Source organism: Nuphar pumila, chromosome 2 (genome assembly GCF_984573655.1).
Source record: "Nuphar pumila chromosome 2, dmNupPumi1.hap1.1, whole genome shotgun sequence".
Classification (NCBI taxonomy): Eukaryota; Viridiplantae; Streptophyta; class Magnoliopsida; order Nymphaeales; family Nymphaeaceae; genus Nuphar; species Nuphar pumila.
In genome coordinates this window covers 96137233-96148102 of record NC_143250.1, presented here as the reverse complement: position 1 = coordinate 96148102, position 10870 = coordinate 96137233, and the positions used below count along the sequence as shown (strand labels likewise).

The following is a 10870-nucleotide window of genomic DNA, read 5'->3' as shown; positions in this document are numbered from 1 at the left end:
TGGCGGGTCGGGTTTGGGTAAACGGGTTGACTTGCCTGCCTAACCCGTTTATTAAACGGGTCAGTCGAGTTGGCATACCCCTAACACGAACCTGACCCGTTTAATAAACGGGTTAGGCAGGTCGACCCGTTTATGACACAAACCCGTTTAAGCCAAACCCGAACCCGCCTAAGAGGCGGGTTGGCGGGCCAGGTTGGCGGGTCGTGTCAGGTTTTGCCACCCCTAACGGGAGGAGGGGGAACCGCCACCCCCTTCCTCTTTTGCGAAATTGATCGTGGTAGAGGAAGGAGGAGTGGAGAACAGTTCCCGACATTTTTTTTGAAAGAGGGCGATAATGAGGGAGTAACCGACTCCTCATGCCTATAAAAGCCATGAGGGGCTCCTTCTCTTCTCCATTCACGGTACAGAGGAGCATATGAAGAACGAGAGAGGAGAGCAGCGACATCAAGTAAGCTCTTCTCACCCTCTATTTCTATTTTTCTCTGTTATTTTTAACGTAGAGTTGCTGACAACTCCATAGTTGCTGACGAGTTTCAGTGAAACAGGGACAAGGAAAACCCTATCCTTGCACCACTATTGGAAGGTGGGGTACCAGAGGTGCCCCCCTCTGCTATCGTCACTAGAGGAAGGGAGGTGGACAACATCCGTCGATAATTGACAGCGGTGCTGCCACCCTTATTTACAGAAAATGGTAATAGTCCGACAACAGGCATTGCCCGACTGTTCAGAGGCTTCTGGCAGTCTTGGTCTGCGTTTTCTGCAGACCGAGTCATCCATTAGTCTGGGTGTGCTTAGACCAAGCCAAATGAAAAAAACAGTGGAAGAAAGAAGAAAAAGAGGAGGGTTAGCAGTTGCCGATGATCAGCGATCGCTAACAACACTGCCCCATCTCCAGAAACTGCAACAGTTTGGCAATAATGGTGTTGCTGAAACTGTTGCATAAATGGTGTAAGGCAGACTTGCTCTGTGTTTTTTGCAGATCGAGTCGACTACGCTGCTCGGTTTGGGCATGGCCTAAATCGAGATAGGTCAGTGCAGATCGAGCCAAGCTTTAAAAAATTTTGACATATCGACTTGGTCTGGAGAGACTGAGTAGGATCTGAGTGTTCTGTCAGACCAACTTGGTCCAGACAAACCGAGTCGAGTCTATACACTGTAACAGATCTACTCGGTCTGAATAGATCGACTCGGTCTGAACAGACCGAGTCAGATCTATTTTATTTAGCAGACTGACTCGATCTATTCGGACCAGGTTAGGTCTATTTGGTCATAACAGACCCACTTGGTCAGGACAGACCGAGTCGGGTTTGTTTGCTTAGCAGAATGACTCGATATAAACATACAAGTTGAGGCCTAGTTTTTTGTCAGAACGGCTTGGTACGGACAGACCGAGCCCAAAGGGTGTTAAGAGCAGACCAAGTCAGGTCTGTTTCAGCGAACCGACTCAGTCCAGACCAAGTCAAGCCTGATATGGGTCAGCCTGACTCAATTTAGACTAAGACAAATAAGATTTTTTATGTATATAAAGTTATGTGTACATGTGATTGATCAAGTGCAGTGAAAAAATCAAGATAGTGAAGACCTTAATTTTTTCATTAGGAATCAGATCCAGGTTTGGATCTCAATTTGAACCCAAAACTCGAATCAGAACACGAAATCCCAAGTACATTCAAAACTAAGTGAACTTAGTGGAGTTTAGTCCAAATCTAAGAATATCCAGCATAGACACCATGTTTATGCCAAATCATCACAAATATGTTTGGATCGAGCGTACCATATCCAAGCAATAGGAATTTTGGTTGAAAAACTTAAGTAATCCACTTTGAAATCAATGTGGATTTGGATCCGAAATTTAATATGAATTAGACTTGGTGTAAAGACAACATAGATGTCATTACGATTGGTCAAAAGAGCAAAAAAAGACTATTTTACCCTTGATATGCTTATATAGTAAACAATGCTTGGTACCCCGAAGTCAGATTTAGATAATTCTTAAGTTCTTGGATTCTACTGCTTGAGTAGAATCCATTAGTTGGAGATGTGAGAACAAACTCTGAAAGACTGGAGTCAGAGTTTGATATTTTAGTTCAAAAGTACTTTGGTAATTTTAAAAATGAGATTTTAAATAATGACACAAGGTATTCATTGATTTCAGATCAAAGGTTGCGAATTGGAATTTAAGTGTTTCAGGTAAGTGAACATTTGTAAATTCCTTCTTAGTTGATTAAAATACATGCTAGCTAGTTTAAGCATCTTTCATTGTGATTCCAAGTGATTTAAGTATGCTAGTTTTTTTTATTGTGAATAAACATTGTTTTTGCATGCTTAGGTATCTATAAAGTTCAAGTGTGATGCTTAAACTTGATCATGCATATTTCCTTATTTATGAAATAAATGTGGCATTATATGATTGCATGTAAGAGATTGATGTGTTATGTGAGAATTGATGATAGAGTTTTAGAGTCTCAGGATAGGTATTACCTTGAAGAATGCTACGCTTATGCCTTGGGAGGGGCATTGTAAGTATCATGAATTAATTTATAGTGGGTTGTCATCCTTAACAGTTCATACATGTGAACATGTATTAAAAAGTGGTTAGTGAACATACATTGATGATTGTATAATGCAATGATTTCAAGATGTGAATAGTTAGAGAAAATTGTGTATATGATGATCATACAAAATATAATGAGAAACTCTACTATGAGGCATGGTCTGGGGCAAATGTTGAGGTGTGTACCTCGTGAGTAACTTAAGAATATCTCAGACGTTCCTAGGTGACTCGTAGAGGTTAAAACATTGCCTACTAGACACATGTAGAATGTAGCGTGAACCACAAAACCTTGGGGGTAAGTATATCTCCTTGAGACACCTTGAAGGCATGTATAGCTCCTTGAGACACCTTAGGGGTATGTATAGTCACCTTAGCTCTTCGGCTAACTACTGAGTGAGCTCTTGAGCTCCCGACTTGCAATCGATGAGCAACTGCAACACTTGTATCCGTAGTTTGAATTGGTTTGGACTACGTTGTTGTGAGTGATTCATATGTCTGGCCAAGATCGTAGACTCTGAGTTGTCTACATATGTTGCTATGCTTGAGGAGGTTAGGTCCAGAATAGCCAATTAGAATATAAAATGTGTTTGAGAATGATGTTAGAGATACAATAAAAGAAGGTAAAACTCATAAATAATATGTGTGCATATTTAGTAAACTAAACTAAGACTAAGAGCTTAGAGCTCACTACAGTTGTAACAGTTATGCTTATTTATAAATGAAATTTTAGTAAGTTTAGAATTTTTTTTTGTTACAACGGTAAGTTTAGAAACGACTTACGACTCTTTCACATTAAAAGTATGGTTCACCTCTAGTCTTTTATTTTGCTTATGTATTTGAAAGATTATGATGTTGTAAAAATGTCGGTATGAACTTTTAATTATTAAATAAAAAATAAATAAATTTTAACATGATTTTGAATTTATTTTTAAAATTATAAAATAATTTTTTCTTCAAAACTAACTGCCCAAGAACCCGAACTTGAGAGGACCTAATCAAGTCGTTACATATTTATTCAATCTTCAAGAGACAATGGGCTTAACCTAAAAACTTGCTGGCGATGCTGCCATTCATAACCAACGAAATGATGAGAGATAGACTGATCATTTTGAAATAGTTGAATGCCTTTTCCATATACTCCGTACTAAATGGTGATATAAGAGGGAAAACACCCTCAATTTTAACTTTGACCAACAATTATTTTACCTGTAAAAGCAAATGTACCAAGTACAACGACACAGTGTTTTTCATTATTAACAGCGAAAATATGGACTATGAAGGATGAGGGGCAACAAAAAACTGGTTATCAACAAAAACAAGAACTGCTCACTTTTATAGACACTCAAGGGAGACTGTGCACATGTCTCTAACAGTCACATTCCCATGATTTTACATCACCCTGTTCCTTCACTCCTGTCAACATCCCCACCACCCTCACCACCTCAGACTTTAATTTTCTTCTTTCCTCAATCAAATCCATCATTTCATGAGCTCACCATATCTAGAGTTAAAATACACCCAGATAACCACTCACCACCCTTGCTTAGCACTGTACTTACAATAAAATGAATGCACCAATCTTGTCTGTCTTGTACATTTGACATATCTTTTTGTATGTCTTTTGAATACTATATATTTTTTTCGAATTATTTCCCCTTCTCTTTCTCTTTTTCTTTTTGCTGTATTCACTTTGGCTTCATAGTTCAGAGTGGTTGAGATGGCTATTGTGAATGGTGGGTTGAAGAAGGCAATGTGGTTGTATCCAAAGGTTTTGGGGTTCAATCCATCCGAAAGATGGGGGCATTCAGCTTGCTATTCTGATGGAGTTGTGTATATTTATGGGGTAAGAAGGATCCGATTCATGAAATTATCTCTCTCTCTCTCTCTCTCTCTCTATATATATATATATATATATAGTGCTATACATGTTCTAATTGTTTCTTGGTTTTCTTGTTTAGTTATTTTCTTTTGAATGGTATTATCTTGTTTACTTATTGCCATCGTTTTAGAAAGATTAAAGGCTTTTAAATTGGATTTGGTCTCCTAGTATATGGTCTTTGTTTTTTTTTTTTCTTTTCCAGTTTGTTTGATGCTGTATGTGAGTTATGAACAAGTGATGCTGGGACTCCTTTTTCCCGGAATGGAGTATTTTTTTTCATTTTGAGTTAAAGTTGATGCGTTTATACTAATTAGAAGTTTTCTAAATTTTTGTTTAGAAAAGAGGTAGCGCTTGCCCGGTTTCTGTGCTTTCTTTCTTTTTGTTTGGTCTTATTCCAATCTTCTGAGAGAGAGGGTTGGCAGTGTTTTGGAGTTTTAAGTGTTTTCTATAGTTGGGGTATTCTGTTAGTTGTTTTGCTTTATACGGCCCATACGGACTCCGTTAACCTGTTGATGCATATAGTTCATTTTTATGTATTTTCTCATATAAGTTTTTTTATTTTGATTGAGCAGCATTTTCCTAATCTTTTGAGTCAGTTTTAGCTTACTGGTTTAATGCCAATATCTGATATGTTGTTGGTTTCTCTGCTTCTTGCTCTTTTTTATTTGCTCATTCTTGCTTCCTGCTCTTTTTTATTTGCTCATTCTTGCTTCTTTTGCATGCAAGAATTGTATTTTATTTTGTCAATCTCCTCACTGGCTTCTTCAAAGACATGCTAATGGATTTCTGTTTCTCATATTAATTTCATTTGGGTCGATTGCTTTTCCCAATTTTAACTGTATAACTCTGTGCCAGAAATCTATATTTCTGGTGTGGGAGATTAACATACTATAGCATTAGTTCCAGATGAGAGAAAGGAAGTATGCTTGCTGGTTATGCCATTTTTACATTTCAGTTGTTCATGATATCATCTGGTTCATACAGGGGTGCTGCGGCGGGATGCATTTCAGTGATGTCCTTGCTTTAGACCTCAAAACAATGGTTTGGAGCACCCTTGCTACTGTAGGAAAACAGCCTGGGACAAGGGACAGTCACAGTATGGTACTTGTGGGGCAAAAAATGCTAATTCTAGGAGGAACAAATGGCTCAAAGAAGATAAATGATCTGCATATACTAGATCTTAGAACCAAAGAGTGGAGCCAACCGAATTTTGAAGGAAACTCACCGTCCCCGCGCGAAAGTCACACTGCTACAGTTATAGGTGATAATAAGCTTGTGATATTTGGAGGCAGTGGAGAAGGGGAAGGAAATTACTTGAATGACGTTCATATTCTCGATCTGAAGAACATGAAATGGACTTCCCCAGTGGTAAATGGTGAACTTCCTGCACCAAGAGATAGCCATACTGCAGTGGCAGTTGAGAACAAGCTTATTGTATACGGTGGGGACTGTGGTGATCGTTATCTTGGTGATGTTGATGTTTTTGACATGGACTCCCTAACTTGGTCGAGGGTAATCATTTTCTTCTTGGGATTTTGTCTTGCTTATTCTTCCCAGATTTCATTGATCATGCATTTTCTGTTTCACAAAAAATTAATCGCTTGTTTTCTTTCCATCTCTTAGATAAAAAATTAGCAAGAGTGTGAATTCAAGTCAATATCTAAATATTGAACATAAAAGCAAAAAATTATATTTTGTGGTTCTTGGTTGTTATGCTGTAGGCATATTTGGTTTCAATAATTTTGACATGAAAAAAAAGATTCTCATCCCATTATAACATTCATTTGTTGGAAGAACAGAGTCGGTATGATATTTTAATTTCACCTGTTGGTCAAGCTTAGTAAAAGAGTCAATATTTTCTTGAACACAGAAATACTGGATCAAGTTCTTCCCATTTGACTATGTACAAACTTCTGTGGCTTGTAAATGAGGTTTACAAGTTCAACAACCATTTGTTATCCTGACAAATTTCAAAATTTCATGATAGAAATTTTTCTAGGGTAGTTCCACAAAGATACTTGCAATTTTTCATATTTAAAGTTCCCACCAATTTTAACTGTTAAGTACTCTGGCTGCTTGAAAATTTTGCAGAAATTTATCTTTTGTTTGCCTCCCTAAAAGGCATGGTGATGATTAGCTCCTGTGTCTAATGGCATTCTATTGTTTAGCAGTTGATGATCCAAGGAACTTCACCAGGGCCTAGAGCAGGTCATGCAACTGTAACAATTGATTCCAAGGTCATTTTCTTTTTCTTACTGTGGATTTCTCTGGTACTTTCCTCAAGAAAGTTAGAAGGTAAGAGAATGAGTGTATTTTTGTTTGCAGGTTTACGTCATTGGGGGAGTTGGGGACAGACAGTATTATAATGATGTTTGGGTTCTTGATTTTAGTAGTTATTCATGGACCCAGCTGGATATAGGTGGTCAGCAACCTCAAGGACGATTTTCGCATAGTGCTGTACTTGCCAATTCTGATATAGCAATTTATGGAGGGTTAGTTTATATCTGTATTTTTCTTATCCAATGACAATGGGTAACATTCTAAGTTGTCTCTCTGCACTTGGAAGGCATTGTTTAGAAAACCTATAAGTTGGATATGAAAACCCATTTATGTATCCTTTTTTTTCTCCTCATAAATACCATGAGTTCTTGCAGTTATTATCTGAAAAGAACCCTCAATTTCATCTGACTAAAGGGGGGTTGGGGGGAGAGGGGAAAGCTGATTCAGAGAATGTGATAATTCCAAGCTGCTGGTTGAGACTGTTCATTTGCATTAGTTGCTATTAATTCAAAGTAATCCTCACTATATACTTGCAGATGTGGAGAGGATGAGCGCCCTTTATATGAACTACTCATCCTGCAGTTAGGAACAGAGCATCCTAACGGTCGCTATAACATTTCCATGTGCAAGATTTTTGGCAAACAGTGGAGTCATGATGAGCAAAGATCTTCATCTTCTTGTAGGAATGGTGTCACACATGTAGTTGTGAATTCTGAAAAAGAGGCCATATCCTCACATATATGCTCAGAAACTCCTTCCTTAGCAGGTATTCACCTTTCAACATATTGAAACTGTGGTTTTTTTATTGCTTGTGCAGAAGTCGATGTTTTCTGGTGACGAATCTAGGAATCATGAATTGAATGGTAGAGTGAGTGAGGTTGATGTGAATCAAAGTATTCTTCATTGCAAATCTCAGGTTGATTTCATACAAGTTGATGTGGATATATGTCACACCGATACTCCATTTTAGCCCCCGTATCGTGTCCCCTTATATGCTAGTCATATTGAAAACTTCATAAAAATGGCCATATCACCGTATCTGCAGCTGTATCTATGTGACATGTGAGCTGAGATAATCTTGAGAGTATATTTTTATAAACTTTTTTTATGCAACTGTATACAGAAAATTTGCAAGTGAAGAGGAGGAGGACATCACAGTCGAGACTTTTTGAGAATGGAACGGAACAGGAAGAGCATTCTCATTCACTATCCCAACAATCATCCCCGTCGCAGTCAGATCAGGAGCAGACCACTGTCAAACCTGACATGAATTCACCATCAGCTGGTCTGTTCAAGCAAAGAAAGCCGAATCATAACCAGTCCAACAATTTAACACACCATCAGATGCAGCCAAAAATCAGTTTGCAGAGAGCCACTCAGAATGGACATTTTGTACCTGCTGGATTACAGAGGCAGTCAAAAGTAGAACAGTTTCTTCATGTTTCACAAAATGGGAGGCCAGAATGTCAACAAACATTACCTGATCAGATACCTCAACAAAAAATAGCAGCAACTAAAGTGATAGCTATCCCGAACTTGGTAAGGATCTGAAAGCATAATGCATCTTATGCATAATAAGCATATCATATGGCATCAGGTTCATTAATATAACACATAAATTCACACACACGAACCTGCTTCCATTTTCCTTCATCAATTTGGTACCTGCTGTCTTGAATGCTGGCCTTGATGGGGTGCCTAGCACCCTTTGCAGCTATATCACATGGATCCTCCATTTTGATTCCCATTCTGTATCCCCTTAGCATTCATATTGGAAACTTCATAAAAATGACCGAAGCCCCATATCTACAGTCGTATCCATGTGACATAGCTTTGCAGGATAACCTGGCTTTTGATCCTGGGCGGTTGCTTGGGCATAGGTATGCTCAAGTGCATTCAAACAATTGTTTTTCATGGCAAAGAAACAACCTCTCCCAAGAAATTTCGAGGTTAGGTTTACAATACAGGGCTTACAATGAGGCTTGGCTCTGCATCCCATTGTAGATCGGTGCTGAAGTTCAGGGTACAGTTGATGGAGCTTTTGATTCAGGATACCTGATGACTGCAAATGTGAACGGGCAGATATTTAGAGGAATCTTGTTCACTTCAGTAAGATCATATTTCATCATTATTATTATTTATTATTACTATGCTGCTGCTGCTACTATTGAATTACACAAAATGAGAAAAATCCCTTTACTGCTTCTCATATCTTAAGATTCACAAAAGCAAGATCACAAGTATATCTCTGTTAACCAGGGTCCTGGCTTTGTTGCAAGAGAAGCAACATCGATTGCTCCACCCGTTGTCTTAGCACAACCAGCATTAGTAAGTATTCCCCATGGCACACTCTCCATCCCCAATTCGAGCAGCGGAAGCACAACACTAATAAGACCAGTGCAGGTTGAAGCTGTCAGACAGCCTATTAACTTTGTCCTACCGGCTTCCGGCAACAATCTATCAGAGACAAGGGAGGATAGCGATGGGATCAGAGCAATGAACTTTCCAAGTCATGGCCGTGATGTACAACTCAGACCACTTCTTGGCAGAGAAAAGATGGCCAATGCTGAAGAGAACCAGAAAATTCAAATCCCTTATCTAGTACGTCCGGCGCAAGCTCAGGAACCGAGACCAACCACCCATCTAGCTTGGCCTCCACCTTCAGTCAGTTCTTCACAGAGCAGACTTACAGATCTTCAAGGGATCGTTCTTACATTGGGAGCTCCTGGAGTTGGTCAGGGCGGGTCATAATACAGGTCTCTATTGTATATTTGAAAATTACAGTATCTAATAAGTTGTTTAACAAGTAGACTATAATTTGGCAACAAGTTTGAGTGATCAGATTTCAATTTTTTTCATCCTCAAGCATAACATTAATGTTGGAAGGGTACAAATCCGTGTTGCAGTAGTTTGAAGAGCACCCCTCGCTAGCCTTTCAAATGAATTAAGAAAGGGCTGCATCACTACTTCAGCATCCGATTTTGCCTTGCCTTCTTAGGCATTTCATTCTAGAAATTGCTCCGAACTCTTGCTTGCACAATATCAACCATAAAAAATCCACAAAGATAGGCAAAGAGTTGCTCTCTTGCAGTTACCATGTATAACACCTCAAGATTGCTTACATTGGTAGCACCAAGTTATTAGCTGATCTCTTAGAATGTTGGAGTCCCTTTGAGAGTCTAGTGTAGTGGTAAGACTAGAGCTCCTTACAACAATAGCTGCTAAAATTGAATCTGTTTTGCAGATAATCATCAATTACAGTAAAATAGATGTATGTAAAAAATTGAATCAGTTTTGCAGGTAATCATCAATTACAGTAAAATAGATGCATGTAATAGGCTAGCAAGTCAAGTATGATACAAAACCGGGTGCAAATAAGTAAAACTGTTCTTGGTTTGGTTTGTGCAAGCTCACTAGATGACATATACATAATTGCTTTATCAGGAGCACGTTATATATAGGAAAAAGATTTGCCACAATCGTTTGTATGTAAAAATGACTTAGCAAATGCTTTTATTTTATTTTATTTTGGGTAAATCTGACCCTGTAGATATGTTTTACATGGTTTGTATTGAGAGGATTGACATTTGGATTGCTGGATTTCGACTTATGAGTTGGTTTTTCCGACGGATGGCTATAAACACTTCAAAATTTCTTGACTCATAAAAGCCACTTTTTTCTTAAAAAAAGATTATCCATTCCTAACAAATTAACGCATCAACTTTAGATTGAGTCAAAATGACTTGCATCATGAGATCCCATCTTGAATATATATATATATATATATATATATATATATATATATATATATATATATATATATATATATATATACCATTGTAGCAAATATAATCATTTGGGGAAAAGATTTTCTACGATCATTTATACGTACAAATGACAACATTTTGATTTTTTGTAAACCTGACTTTGTAGATATGATCTATATAGTTTATTTTCTAAGGAACGACATTTGGGTCGCTGTATTCCGATGTATGAGTGGGTTTTTCGTATGATGTAAAAATCAACAACTATAAATGTCTGTTTTTTTATCTGAAAACAGGATCTGAGGGTCAATATAAACCATATACATCCGTAACTTTTGAATAATTGGATTCTAACATGTGAGTGGCCTTTTCTGTCGATCCAAGAATCGACTG

General features: G+C 38.0%; 1 protein-coding gene across 1 annotated transcript; it reads left to right on the top strand.

The window, feature by feature from the left end:
* The first annotated feature begins 688 nt into the window (after window positions 1-688).
* LOC149846248 (uncharacterized) lies at window positions 689-9464 on the top strand. The gene is made up of 10 exons (XM_089990711.1): window positions 689-934; window positions 4257-4397; window positions 5418-5945; window positions 6605-6670; window positions 6759-6925; window positions 7250-7412; window positions 7531-7606; window positions 7837-8252; window positions 8718-8822; window positions 8973-9464. Exons 1-10 carry the CDS (start codon window positions 689-691, stop codon window positions 9462-9464), a joined length of 2400 nt encoding a protein of 799 aa, XP_089846837.1.
* Window positions 9465-10870: the final 1406 nt, after the last annotated feature.

Bases quoted from the DNA above. Each gene is read 5' to 3' on its own strand.
- LOC149846248 (XM_089990711.1), top strand. From the start codon at position 689: ATGGTAATAGTCCGACAACAGGCATTGCCCGACTGTTCAGAGGCTTCT. The intron at 5,946-6,604 runs GTAATCATTTTC...ATTGTTTAGCAG, and splicing joins ACTCCCTAACTTGGTCGAGG to TTGATGATCCAAGGAACTTC. The intron at 8,823-8,972 runs GTAAGATCATAT...TCTGTTAACCAG, and splicing joins GAGGAATCTTGTTCACTTCA to GGTCCTGGCTTTGTTGCAAG.